Source organism: Muscardinus avellanarius (assembly GCF_963383645.1).
Source record: "Muscardinus avellanarius genome assembly, chromosome: 5".
NCBI lineage: Eukaryota > Metazoa > Chordata > Mammalia > Rodentia > Gliridae > Muscardinus > Muscardinus avellanarius.
The window spans coordinates 69,411,704-69,426,490 of NC_137790.1; the positions used below are offsets into that span (position 1 = coordinate 69,411,704).

At 46.9% G+C, this 14,787-nt stretch overlaps 1 protein-coding gene across 1 annotated transcript; it reads left to right on the forward strand.

Moving 5' to 3' along the window:
- Positions 1-4,607: 4,607 nt before the first annotated feature.
- On the forward strand, positions 4,608-9,953 carry ADPRH (ADP-ribosylarginine hydrolase; the record flags this gene model as incomplete). Its single annotated transcript, XM_080696787.1, has 3 exons — positions 4,608-4,920; positions 7,083-7,443; positions 9,539-9,953. 3 exons carry the CDS (start codon positions 4,608-4,610, stop codon positions 9,951-9,953), a joined length of 1,089 nt encoding a protein of 362 aa, XP_080552913.1.
- Between the last annotated feature and the right edge of the window lie 4,834 nt (positions 9,954-14,787).

Below are 14,787 nucleotides of genomic sequence, written 5' to 3' on the forward strand. Positions count from 1 at the left end.
TGTAGCTCAGAGATAGAATGTACCTGGGTTCAATCCCCAGTACTGCAAAAAGAAAAAAAAATATAATGTATGAATAATATACCATATATACACTATATATATATATTTATATTTATTTATATATTTATATTTATATATATGAATAAACTGGAGCTGAAGTGCTTCAACTTTTAATCCCCAAACCAGTTCTCTTTCCTAGAGGCCTGACGCTCCCAAATTTCTGAGAAATCTGTATATTCTAGGGTTAACTAAAATAAACTCTAATTGCCCGGTGCACTGATAACAAATTTAGGGTGCCCTCCAGCTTATCTGTCAATCAGATAATGAAGACCCCAATCAGCCCCATGACCCTAAAGTTGACCAGATCATCAGACCACCAGGTAGTCCGCCTGGGGACGGGGGACTGAGATCATCCTCTCTAAGGGGGTCAGAGGAGCAGACCAGGACCCCCTGCCTCAGGACTCCCAGGCCGGGCTCAGCCGCACACACGCCCTCCAGCCCTCCCCTCATGAAAGTTCGCTCTAAGAAGAGTCCTGCACGCCCCCCAAAGGGCTCACCCTAACAACGTGACTCGTTGGTCTTAGGCCCTGGCCACCCCACGGCTCACGACGCAGCCACCATTTCGAGAGGAAACGAATGCTCCCTCTTAAAGCTCTTTCCGGTTTTCTCCATTTGAAACACTTCTGCAAAGAACATCCCCAAGCAAATAAACATCTCCATCCTCTTGCCAAATAAACGCGAGTTAAAACCGACTCTTTCCTCCCGGCCGCCCCTCGGAGGGGTGGGTGGGATCACGACCGCATTTTCTGGGTGGAGGGGCGCGGAGCCCTGGCCGGGCGGCTCAGTGAGCGGCCCTCTCCGGCCACTCGGGCACGGCGGGTCCGGCCGCCCAGGCCTGCGGCCGGAGCGGGCCTGAGTCGCGGGCGGCGGCGGGGCTGGGCTGGGCTGCGCGGGGCCCGCCCCGGCCCTGGGCGCGGCTCTGCCAGCCTTCCGGCGGCGGCCCGCGACTCTGCACCCGGGAAGCAGCCCCGCCGGCTCGGCCAGCCCCCAGGTACCACCCTGCCCGCGCTCGCCCCTCACCGTGACCTGCCTCCCCACCGCGTCCCGAAAGTGGAGAGGGCGGCTAGGTTTTCCAGTGTGGGTGGCAGCATTTTGCAGACTGCGTGTGTGTGTGTTTGTTGACTCGGTCCCCCCCCCCCAAAAAAAAAAAAGAAAAAGAAAGCAGTGGGCCCTAGGAAAGCTAACTTTAAGAGTTTTTTTTTGTGTAGGGGGTACTGGGGATTGAACCCAAGGGCATTCTACCTCTGAGCTACACCCCGACCCAGCCCTATTTTATTTTTATTTTGAAACAGTCTTGCTCGGGTTGATGAGGGCCTCACTACTTGCTGAGGCTGTCCTCCAACCTGAGATCCTCCTGTCTTCAACCTCTCAGGTACCGGGATTACAAATTTTCGTTGTAAGAATGTGAGGACAGGAGGATCGCAGGTTTGAAACCAACCTCAGCTACTTAGTGAGGCTCTCTGCAACTTAGTGAGAACCGCTTTCAAAAATTAAAAAAAAAAAAAAATGGGCCGGGAGTGGTGGCGTACGCTTGTAATCCCCGCGCTTGGGAGGCAGAGACAGGAGGATCGCGCAGGTTCGAAGCCAGCCCCGCGCGTTGGCTTAGGAGACCCTGTTTCCAAAATAAAAATGTAAAAATAGGTCTGGGAGTGTAGCCTGGAGGTAAAAGGGCTTCCAGGAACCCCAGTACCACCCCCCCAAAATTTTTTTTTAAATAATAAAAAATAGGGTTGGGGTGTAGCCCTCAGGCAGAGTGCTCCTGGGTTCAATCCCCAGTTCTCAAATAAATAAATAAATAAATAAATAAATAAATAAATAAATAAATAGAATGTGAGCTGTGATGGTTTAGAGAAGTTTAAAGAATAAGAGATGCACAGGTTTTGTGTGTGTGTGTGTGTGTGTGTGTGTGTGTGTGTGTGTGTGCATGTGTTACCGAGTATGGAACCACGCCCAGCTCAGAGATGCACACTTGTAATCCCAATACTCGGGAGGCTGAGACAGGAGGATCTCTCTGTCTCTGTCTCTGTCTTTGTCTCTCTCTCTCTCTCTCACACACACATACACACACACACACACACACACACACACACACACACACTATGGCTGGGGGGTGTAGTTCAGAGGTAGAAAGCCCCTGGACCACAAATTTTTTTTTTTAAGAATTAAAAAATTAGCCAGGCGTGGTGGCACACGCTTGTAATCCCAGCATTCGGGAGGCTGAAACCTGGAGGATCGCGGTTCGCGGACAGCCTCAGCTCCTTAGTGAGGCCCTCTGCAACTCAGTGAGACCCGGTTTCAAAATAAAGAATAAAAAATAGGACAGGGGGTGTAGCTCGGAGGTCGAATGCCCCTGGGTTCCATCCCCAGACACGCAAAAAAATAAAAAATAAAAAAATAAATAAATTAAATGAAAGCAAGAGGTTAGAGAATGTGAAAAAGAATTTCAATGGAAAAAGATGGGTGGAACCAGAAAGAAATACAGGAAGGAAGCAGAAGATATTGGGAGGCAGGGTGGGGAGGTGTTAAAAGTTCATCTCAGTGGCAGCTGGGCTCTGAAGCCTCTCAGTGCAGGACAGAGGCTCAGGGAGCGTCTACACCCCACCTCCCCTCCGGCTCTTACATGTAGGACAGTCCATCTCCAGGGTGGATGGCTTGTTTACAGTCACACAACTTATTCTTGCAGTGTCAGGTCTTGGAGCCCAGAATCCGGTTCTTAGGTGCCATTTATAAATAACAAAATATGTAAAAATATGCTTTGCCAATATGCTGTGTGAGCCAGGAAGCTCAGCGTATCAGGAGTGATGCCTTGGAAATCTCATTGTCTTCATTGTTTACTGCTTCCTCAGGTGCTTTTCTGTGGGCCTTGGCCCACAGCAGTGTACCTGGAGGACTCCCCAAACCCCTGGACCTGAGCTAAGCCCTGAGAAAAAAAGAGTTCAGATAAGTGGAGGGGAGGAGGGGAGCAGTGGAGAAAGAGCTTGAACTAAAGGGAGAGGAGCTAGTCCTCCAGTGCTTAAAAACGTTTTCCTAGCTAGGCCTGGTGGTACACAGCTGCAATCCCAGCACTTGGGAGGCTGAGACAGGAATACCTCAGGTTCGAGGCCAGCCACAGCAGTTTAGTGAGGCCCTCAGCAACTTAGTGAGACCCTGTTTCCAAACAAAAAAATAAAGTAGGGCTGGGAGTGTAGCTCGGAGATAGACTGCCCCTGAGTTCAATTCCTAGTACCAAGAATTTTATTTTATTTTTTAAATTATTATTTATTTATTTATTTTTGGTGGTACTGGTGGTGGAACCCAGAGGCTTTCTACCTCCAGGCTATACTCCCAGACCTTTTTGTATATTTTATTTGGACACAGGGTCTCACTAAGTTGCTGAGAGCCTCACTAAGTAGCTGAGGCTGGCTTCGAACCCATGCGATCCTCCTGTCTCAGCCTCCCAAGCGCGGGGATTACAAGCATGCGCCACCACACCCCGCCAAAAAATTTTAAAAATAATAATAAAGCGTTTTTCTGCCTGTGCTCGTGGGGTGAAAGGATAGACTGGGCAGATGGTGCAGGGCCATGAAACTGCAGGCCACAAGGAATAGGGCACACTGGGAATAGACGGAAGGAGGGGGCTCTTAGGAAGTGCATCTACTGGGAAGCCAGCATTTTCCCAGGGATTTAATTCGTGATGGGTGCATTAGCCGAGATCACAGGTCTCTAGAATGCTATTGTTTAGAACAAGGTTTAAGCCAGGTGTGGTGGTGTATACCAAGAATTCTAGTAATTGGGAGGTAAGTCAGGAGGATCTCTTATTCCAGGGCAGCCTCAGCAAGTTAACTAGACCCTATTTTAAAATATTTTTTTTGTGGTACTGGGGTTCCTGGAAGCCCTTCTACCTTAGGGCTACACTCCCAGACCTATTTTATATTTTTTTATTTGGAAACAGGGTCTCCTGTGCCATCCTCCTGTCTCCGCCTCCCAAGTGTGGGGATTACAAGCATGTGCCACCACACCCAGCAAAATAATTTTTTTTAAAAAAGGGCTGGGGAGGCCAGGCGTGGTGGCGCACGCTTGTAATCCCCGTGCTTGGGAGGCAGAGACAGGAGGATCGCGCAGGTTCGAAGCCAGCCACGCGCGCTGGCTTAGGAGACCCTGTTTCCAAAATGAAAATGTAAAAAAATAGGTCTGGGAGTGTAGCCCGGAGGCGGAAGGGCTTCCAGGAACTCCAGTACCACCCAAAAAAAAAAAATAATAATAATAATAATAAAAAAAAATAAAAAAGGGCTGGGGAGATATAGCTTGGAGCTAGAATGCCCCTGGATTCAATCCCTAGTATCAAAAAACAAAAAGAACAACAACAATAAAAGGCTAACTATTGCTATTGAGGAAAAGTTGTGGGGAGAAAGTATCTGACTTCAGAAATCATAATCTTTTCCTCTGGTCATGTATGAGTAATACAAATAATTACAAAAAGAGTGCCTACTGTGTGCCTGCATATATTCTTCCTCCATCCTCCGTCAGGTTACTAGAGCACCCTCTAAGGCAGCCCCTGTGAGCCCAGCATGTACGAGGGGCTGATGGAGAGATACGTGGCAGCCATGGTGCTGAGCGCAGCTGGAGATGCCCTGGGCTACCGCAACGGGAAGTGGGAGTTCCTCCAGGATGGGGAGAAGATACATGAAGAGCTGGCCCAGCTGGGCGGCTTGGAAGCCATAGATGTGGGGGGCTGGAGGGTCAGCGATGACACTGTGATGCACCTGGCCACAGCAGAAGCACTCCTAGAAGCCGGGGAAGCCCCCAACGTGGCGAGGCTCTATTCCCTCCTTGCTAAGTATTACCAAGACTGCATGGAAGACATGGATAACCGGGCACCAGGTAAGTGCAGCCAGGTGGAGGTCCAGAAAGGACAGAGGATAACACAGGCCCAAGGGAGTCATTAAGAATGTTGATGGAGAGGCTGAGACAGGAGGATCACAGGTTCGAAGACAGCCTTAGCAAGTAGAGAGACTCTCATCAACATAGTGAGACCCTGTTTCCAAATAAGAAATAAAAATTGGGCTGGGGGTGTAGCTCAAAGGTAGAATGCCTCCTCTGGGGAGAAGAATGCTGATGGAGCCAGCCATGGTGATGCAAACCTGTAATCCCAGCTACCAGGGAGGCTAAGGTAGGAGGATCCCAAGTTCGAGGCCAGCCTAGACAACTTAGCGAAACTGTCTCAAAATAAAAAATAAAAGGGGCTGGGGAGTGAGCACAGTGGTAGAATACTCCTCCTGGGTTCAATTCCCCAGTACTTAAAAAAAAAAAGAAAAGAAAGAATGCTGATAGAGATTTAAATATCAAGAAAACAGTAAAGCCAGGTGCACACACTTGTAATTTCAGTACTTGGGAGGCTAAGATAGGAGGATCTCAGGTTCATGGCTAGCCATAATTACTTAGTGAAGCCCTCTGCAATTTAGTGAGACCCTGTTTCAAAATACAGAATAAAATAGGGCTGGGGGTATAGCTTGGAGGTTGTCCCTGGGTTCCATCCCCAGTACCACACATACACCATACACACACACACACACACACACACACACACACACACACACACACTCACAGAGAACAGTAGTGTTTATAGTATGACAAAAATAGAAACAACCTAAATGTCCTGTAGTTTACTTAATTATGGCAATACATTTTCAACCATATAAAATTATGTAGATAAGTAGTTACTAATATGGAAGAGTATTATACATTAAGTAAAAAAAGTAAATTTATTTACTTACTTATTTATTTTGCAGTACTGGGGATGGTACCCAGGGGTGTTCTACCTCTGAGCTGCACTCCCAGCCCTATCTTTTATTCATTATTTTGGAACAGGGTCTCACTGAGTTGCAAAGGGCCCAAGTAGCTGAGGCTGTCTGTGAACCCGGATCCTTTTGTCTCAGCCTCCCAAATGCTGGGATTACAAGTGTGAGCCACCATACCTGGCTTAGTAAACTTAAAAATAGTATGTGTTAAGAACCCACTGTCAGCCGGGTGTGGTGGTACACACTTGTAATCCCAGCATTCGGGAGGCTGAAACCGGAGGATCGCGATTTGTGGACAGCCTCAGCTACTTAGGCAGTTCCGCAACTTAGTGAGGCCATGTTTCAAAATAAAGAATAAAAAAATAGGGCAGGGGGTGTAGCTTGGAGGTCGAATGCCTCTGGTTCCATCCCTAGACCCGCAAAAAACAAAAATAAAACAACCCACTGACATTAAAAGTATAAACATGGCTGGGAGTGGTGGTGCATGCTTGTAATCCCCATACTTGGGAAGCTGAGATAGGAGGCCAGGTTTGAGGCCAACCTTAGTAATTTAGAAAGACCCTATTTCCAAATAAAAATAAGATAGGGCTGGGGATGTAGCTCAGAGTTAGAATGCCCCTGTTGATCCCCAATACAAATATATACATACATGTTTACATACACAAATAAATGGGTGTGTAGCTCAGAAGTAGAATGCTTCTGGGTTCATCCCCAGTACCTAAAAATATAAATAGAGAATAACATGTAATACTGACCTTTTTGAGTTCTTATACTATTTCTGTGATGACTGGTGAAGATTCCAAGGCCCTCTATATAAGTCTATTTTTTTTTCTTTATTTGGCGGTACTGGGGATGGAACCCAGAAGCATTTTACCTCTGAGCTACACACCTAGCCCTATTTTTTATTCTTTATTTTGAAACAGGGTCTCACTGAGTTGCAAAGGGCCTAAGTAGCTGATGCTGTCCTCGAACCACGATCCTCCTGTCTCGGCCTCCCAAATGCTGGGGTTACAAGCGTGCGCCACCACGCCCGGCTAGTCTATTTCTTTTTAAATTGATGTTTTCATACTAAGGATTATACATCAGGCCAGGCACACTGTTGGGTTGGGGTTTGGAGTTCAGGGGCAGCCATCACCCTATTTCCTTGGCTTTCCTTTTCTGCCAGGGCAACGCGGGGGACAGGGTTTCGTTCTTTCTCTCCTGCTTTGGGCACACTGACCCCCACGCCAACCCAACTCTTCCCAGGTGTCACCTCCCTGAAGAATGTCAAGCAGCTGAAACCCAACCAGCCCGACGGCTGGAGGATCCCCTTCCACAACCAGGCGGGGGGCTGCGGGGCGGCCATGCGCGCCATGTGCATCGGCCTCAGGTTCCCGCAGCCCAGCCAGCTGGACTCGCTGATCCAGGTGAGCATCGAGAGTGGCCGGATGACCCACCACCACCCGACAGGCTACCTGGGGGCCCTCGCCTCCGCTCTGTTCACAGCCTACGCGGTGAATGGCAGGCCGCCCTGGGAGTGGGGAAAAGGACTGCTGGAGGTGCTGCCGGAAGCCAAAAAGTACATTGTCCAGTCGGGCCACTTCGTGGAGGAGAATCTTCAGCACTGGTGAGTCTGTTGGCGACTGCTCCTGCCGGGATATGTGTGGGTTGATGCAGAGATGACAGCCACCGTCAGGGTCAGTCCATGTCTTCCGCCCCTCCTTCTGCATTTGAATGAGAGATTTAGCTTAGTGCTTTCTCGCAGGGTCCTGTTCTGTGTCCCAGCTTCTATCATTTTTTTGACCAGGATTCCTATTCTGTGTTCCAAGATGAGCTTTCTAGGTTATTTCCTGCTTCCCTAGAACTTGTTTTTTTCAGTATGTTCTTGACATACCAATATTTTGAAGTTCTTGCTTAGAGGGCCTGCGAGAGAGGTTTTTCCATTAGCTAGATAATACGTTGTAAAGGCCACATCTTCCCCTTTCTGTGAGTTCACTTCACATTCTCTTTCTTAGAATAAAAAGGTCCAGAGGCTTTCTCCTGAAGTCACCCACGGTCTTGATGTCCTATGGCTCCCCCGTAAAGCTGACAGCTAGCATTACTCTCTGCCTAGAAAAAATATGCCTTTACTTCCTACCCTGTAACTTGACCTAGACATTCTTTATGTAGCAACCAGATCAGTGTCTTTTTTATCTAGATGTTTAGCAAAATGTATTACATGACCAGGCATGGTGGTGCTTACCTGTAATCCCAGAATTTGGGAGGCTGAGACAGGAGGGTAATAGGTTCAAAGACAGTCTCATCAAGTGATGGAGGACATGGAAGAAGCCTGAGGAATGAAAGGTTCCGAAAGAGTTAAGGCAGTTTGGCAAAAGGTCAAGCTTTCCGAGACTCTGGGTGACTTCTGGTCTTTCCGGAATTTCTTACCCCCAACCCACCGGTGAGAGCGGGAACTGGCTGTAATCATGCTTTTAATAATCTTTAACCAGTCCTCTTTGTTTCTTCTTGTTTTTTAATTTTCCCTCCATGATTGTATTGTGCAAGCATATGACATATGTTTTATATCAATCATTCTGTATTGTGTTTGAGATTGTACTTTGATGTTTTTCTTTCTTTTGAAGTTGTGGTTTTGGTGCAGGGGAAAAAAGGTATAAAAACATAGTTCTAGAAAATAAAGTTGTCAGTTGTCCAAGAGACAATTGTCCATGCCTTCATTTCAGGTCTCCCTCCCAAGTCCCAGAGAGGAATCTCCACAATCAAGTAGTAAATTCTCATGAACCTAGAGAGACCTTGTTTCAAAATAACAATTAAGCCTGGCGTGGTGGCACATGCTGTAATCCCAGCATTTGGGAGGCTGAGGCAGGAGGATTGTGGTTCTCGGACAGCCTCAGCTATTTAGTGAGGCCCTCCACAACTTGGTGAGACCCTGTTTCAAAATAAAGAATAAAAAATAGGGCAGGGGGTGTAGCTCGGAGGTCAAATGCCCCTGGGTTCCATCCCCAGACCCGAAAAAAAAAAAAATTAAAAACTTGGGCTGGGTGTGTAGCTAGGAGTTAAAATGTAAAGTATACCTGGGTTCAATCCCCAGTACAAAAAAAAAGTATTACATAAAGGACACTAAAAAGCTGATTATTTATTTATTTATTGTACTGAGGAGAGAAACCAGGGACATTCTACCTCTGAGCTACACCCCAGCTTTTTTTATTTTTTATTTTGAAACAGTTGCTGAGGCTGCCCTCAAACCTGCAATCCTTCTAAGCCTTCCAAGTCCTGGGATTATAGGCATGAACCACACTGCCCGGCTTAATTTTGATTTTTTTTTTTTTTTTTTTTTTTTTGCGTTACTAGGGATAGAACCCAGGGGCATATACCTCTGAGGTACACTACACCTCCAGTCCTATTTTTTTTTTCTTTATTTTGAAACGAGATCTCAGTAAGTTGTTGTAGGTCCTTACTAAGTAGCTGAGGCTGACCGCCAACCTGTGATCCTCCTGTCTCAGCCTCCCAAGTACTGGGATTACAAGTGTGCACCACCATGCCTGGCTCTTAATTTTGATTTTATATGTCCTTTAGGATACTAGTACTAGGAGTTGAAGTCATCTTGGATTTTTCTCTGTTCACATACATATACACCTGATGCTTTTCTTTTTGGCTTTTGACCTTAGTGTTTCAATTGACTACAGGGGTTTTGTTTTTGTTTTTGTTTTTGTTTCCCCCTACAGGTCCTACTTCCAGAATCAATGGGAAAATTACCTGAAACTCAGAGGGATTCTGGATGGCAAGTCAGCCCCTTCCTTTCCTCAGCCCTTCAGTGTGAAGGAGAGGGATCAATTCTACAGCTCTCTGAGCTACTCTGGCTGGGGCGGCAGCAGCGGACATGATGCCCCCATGATTGCCTACGATGCCGTCCTGTCTGCAGGAGACTCCTGGAAGGAGCTTGCCCACCGAGCCTTTTTCCACAGTGGTGACAGTGATTCTACAGCGGCCATTGCTGGCTGCTGGTGGGGAGTTATGCATGGCTTTAAAGGAGTGAGTCCCTCCAACTATGAGAAACTAGAATACAAGCACCGGCTGGAAGAGACAGCTAAGGCTTTGTATTCTCTTGGGTTAAAGAAAGACACTGTGATCAGCCTTTAAGGAGATGGGAGGTTTATTCCAGGGGGTTTCTTCTTTCAGTAGTTCCTTTTCTGCCTGTTTATATATAATTTTTTTCCCAAAGTCAACAGTTTTAACCTTATACTCAGAGAGTTTTGAGGTAACAAGTCCTTTGTGCCCCTTGAGCTCAATCTTTCCAGACTTGTCCTGTTCTCCCTTGATCTCTCTCTTCATGCAATAAAGTCTTTTATCTTTGATGATGGGGTCATCATCTCCCGAGCTAGAAATCCCATAGCGTCCTATTTGAGTCTTTTCAACATCTAAGATGTTTCTGTTTTTTCTGGTTGGGTCCCCTGTACCCCAAGTGGACTCTGAAACAAGAGTACAACGAGCTGGTTTGGGTGGTGCTTCCAGAGAGCACAGTGGGAAGGGGAAGTGAGACCTGGAGGGAAGGGAACCGTACAGTGTGTGTGACTGATCAGGTTTCCACTGAGATGCAGTCCATCCACGTCCCCTGCCTAAGGTGGTCCTCAGAGTCGTCTTGCCTAAGGGGCAAGTGTGCCTGGGGTATTTTTTGGGGGTACCGAGGATGAAACCCAGAGGCATTCTACATCTGAGCCACACCCCACCCCTATTTTTTATTCTTTATTTTTTGAAACAGGGTCTCACTTAGTAGTAGCCTAGGCTATCCTCGAACCATGGATCCTCCTGTCTCAGCCTCCCAAATGCTGGAATCACAAGCTTGTGCCAACCACCATGCCTGGCTATACCTGGGGTATTTATCTACTGACTTCCATCTGACATTAGCTGAGGACCACCCCCAGGCATACTAACTCCCTGGTACATCTCGGTTTACCTTTTTTGCAAGACAAACATGAATGCCTTCAGTTAAGGACCCAGCAGTACTTGCAGCGGTGAGCTGCAAGGTGCAAAGTGACAGTGAGGGGTACAGGTGAGCTCCTTACACCATCTGCTAGGCAGCTCTACCTTTAAATACACTGTGTGTGTGTGTGTGTGTGTGTGTGTATGTGTGTGGGTATTGAACCCAGGGGCATTCTACCTCTGAGTTATACCTTTAGCTCTATTTTATTATTTGGAAACAATCCCATTAAGTTGCCAAGGGCCTCACTAAGTAAGTTTTTGAGACTAGCCACGAACTTGCAATCCTCCTGCTTCAGCCTCCCAAGTACTGGGATTACAAGTGTGTGCCACCATGCCCGGCTTCCTAATAGACTTTATCCCTATTGCCTCTTTTACCTTATTGCACTGAATAGTTTTCAGCTGGATTTCTGCAGTCCAAACCACACATACCTAGGCAGGTGCTGCGCCCAGCTGCTCTCGGTAGTTTCCACATTGTGACCCTTAACACCTTTACAGTTTTGTTATTATCTGTTGGCTTGTCTGTATTTGCTAGACAGAACCTAACTAACACAGTGCCGAGGCACACAGTAGATGCAGAATCAGTCTGTATTTAATGAATCTTGCTACCCATCCTCCTTCCTGTTCCTTTCTCATGACCCTCCAGAATTATCTTTACAAATAACAAATTGGCCAGGCTGGACTTAGAGCCATGTTCCCATGAATACATCAGCTCCTTTATGTACCAATGTGCTTCCCTTTTCTTTTCCACCTGGTCAATTCTTACTCATCCTCCAAGACCCAGCTTGAAAAGAACCTGCTAGGTGAAAGCTGCTTTGATTGTCCAGGCATTCGGCCACCTTCCTCTCACTGCATCCACTTCTGTGCGCCCGAGCCCTGTTGCCACGCCAGTCCTGTTGTGTGTCTCTGGGTCAGTCTCCGGTGCACGCTGCTTAACAGACATCCAGCTCAGAAATGAGAGGCCCTGTCACCATCCTGTGGTTGCCCTCAGTCAGCCAGGGCGGTGGGTGAAGACCCCCCTGGCTGGGTGTTGCAGGGTGGGTACAGACGAGCAAGACCTCCCCTTCTCATCACTGTAGAACCCTGGCTACCAGGATTCCTCACTCAGATGTCTGGGTTGCAGCTGGTGGGTGAGAGAGGGAGGTCTGATCATGGCAGTCAGCTGCCTCCTAGTTAGTTCTACAGGAGTTTGTCTTTCCAAGTCCTCCGGTCCTCGAGGAAAGATGTGGAGGAAAGGCCGAGGGGCTGGAGATCTGCTGTTTTCTGGTGTACAGCTCCACCACAATCGGAGACATCAGGAAATGGCTCTTTAGAGATTCTAGTATATTTGGCTACCGATTCTCACTCTTTATCACAGGCACACCTCAAAAGATTACACTTTCAGACACCCTTTTCTCCAGCCGCAAAACTGCCTCCCCAGATTTCACTTTCACCTGGTGACCTTGCTTCCTGTTTCTCTGAGTAAACAGAAGTGATTGGAAGAGGACAGAGGGTGAGGTGGACCAGGGAACGAGATCACCCTAGCTATGCCTAGCGTTAAAGTATGTGTTTGTCACGTGTCTCAAATTACCATATGTGTACTGAAAAACAGAATATGGCATGTTAACATGATAGGAATTGGATACTTTTAGGACCTGCTACAGATGGTGCTTCATTTGCTTCCCTTGTTACCTAAGATTTCAAGACGTTGTCTAGAAGTCTAGAACATTTTTTAAGATCTGAAGAATCAGCACTGGTCTGGTCGGCCCTCCTCCAAACTTCTCCATCCAGTCTCTAATTACTCTTTACTCTCTGCCTCTCCAGAATAAGCAGATTGCACACGTGTGTGTGTGTGTGTGTGTGTGTGTGTGTGTGTGCATGTGTGTGTGTAGTACTGGTGGTTGAGTATAGGAACATTCTACGTCTGAGCTATATCCCCAGCTCTTTTACTTTTTTTGTTTTGATACAAGGTCTCACTGGGTTGCAGAGAACCTCGCTAAGTTGCTGAGGCTGGCTGTGAACCTGCACTCCTCCTGTCTCAGCCCCTCAAGGACTGGGATTACGGGTGTACATCACCATGTCCAGTGCATCTTTGTTTAAACAACCACAAATCTTCTGGGGTTTGGGGAGGAAAGAATGGAGGCTCTGATGCTTTCACAATCCAACCAGACTACTGGACCAGCTCCTTGAGGAATGGCTGCTTGGGTCTGACTAAGGATCCAGAGCCCATTCAGATAGGGACTTGGGAGCCTTGCACCCCCCCTTTTTTTTTCCATTCAGAAGTTGGAATTTTGGAAGAGTGACACCTAGGAGGAGGTGAGGCTCCTTCCTTAACCCTGAAGCAGGAGCCCTGAAGGAGGGCGCTCTCTGAAGGTGTGTCTTTAATAGCTATGCATTTGAGCCTCAGGAGAGGTGTGCTCTGTGATATTTTGCAGACAACTGCCTTGGGAACCTTACTCTGCCATCCCACATGTTGATGGCCCCTCTGTGCCTCAGATGTCTGAGGACTCATGTTTCTCTTATTTATTTATTTACTTATTTATTTACTTTATCCATGTGTCCAAGGCATGAGACAGGCATAGGCATGGACCAGAAGGAGGTGAGCTGGGATAGACAAGAGGTCGTTTTGCCCCTGGCTAACAGGAAATGAGCACCACCAAATGGATGACAGTGTCCCCAGGTCAGGGACAGCTGGGGACTAATATAAGTTGGGGCTAATGTCTACCTTGATAGTTGTCATGAGGATGAGTGGGTAACATATTTAGTGTAGTGGAAAAGGATGTGGTCATTGGTGGCAGTCATTTAGTTGAAAATCTTTGCTCTGAGTTGGGCATGGCAGTGCATGCCTATAGTACTTGGGAGGCTGAGACAGGAGCAGGTTAAAGGCCAGCCTCAGCAACTTAGTGAGGCCCTCAGCAACTGGTGAGACCTTGTTTCAAGAGAAAAGGTAAGGCCGGGCGTGGTGGCTCACACTTGTAATCCCAGCACTTGGGAGGCTGAGACAGGAGGATCGCAGTTTGAAGCCAGCCTCAGCTACTTAGTGAGGCTCTCAGCAACTTAGTGAGACCCTGTTTCCAAATAAAGTATAAAAAAATAGGTCTGGGAGTATAGCCCGGAGGTAGAAAGCCTCTGGGTTCCACCCCCAGTACCACCCCCCCAAAATAATTAAATAAATAAATAAAAAAAGATAAATAGGGCTGGATATAGGGCTGGATATAAAGGGAGATTGTCTCTGGGTTCAATCGCCAGTATCATAAATAAATAAATAAATAAATAAATAAATAAATAAATAAATAAGTTTTTGCTCTGCACCTTGGGTAGGCTTGGGAAAGAAGTTATTGAGCCTGCCTCTATTTCTACATGTATTAAATAGGGCTGAAATAGCACCTATCTTGTGGGATTGTTGTACATTCTTTACAGAATAATATCTGTTATATGACAAGCACTCAAGATGTTTACATACTATATATATATGTAACATATGGTAATATATATACACACACACACACACACACACACATAACTATACATTACTGATTTTAAGTGTATCTAGGGTCTTCTTTCTGCCAGCCTGTCATGAAATGGGAGACCCAGGGAAATCCCCAGACATATCACTTCTAGCCAGTTTCTTCCTCTGCTTGGGAAACTTTTAACACAACCCAAGGGGCCTACAGGGTTTTCTCCCTTTAAGGCGCCTTCGTGTGTGTGTGTGTGTGTGTGTGTGTGTGTGTGTGTGTGTGTGTGTGTGATGCAACTGTATATGTACTCACTTGTCCATACAGGACATCAGGTTTCACCTTGCACGTTCTGCCTAAGCTGGGTCTTTCAGGATGAGTGAGAACTTTCCAGTGGAAAAGGAGAGAGAAGTACACTGAGACATAAAAAACTCCACATCCAAGGATAAGCCCCAAAGACTCACAGTCATTTTGCTTTGATGTTAGGAGATCTCAGGGAACAAACACTGAACTGTAGGATCAAACTCATTTCACATCTACAATTTTCAATCAAGATTTGGAGG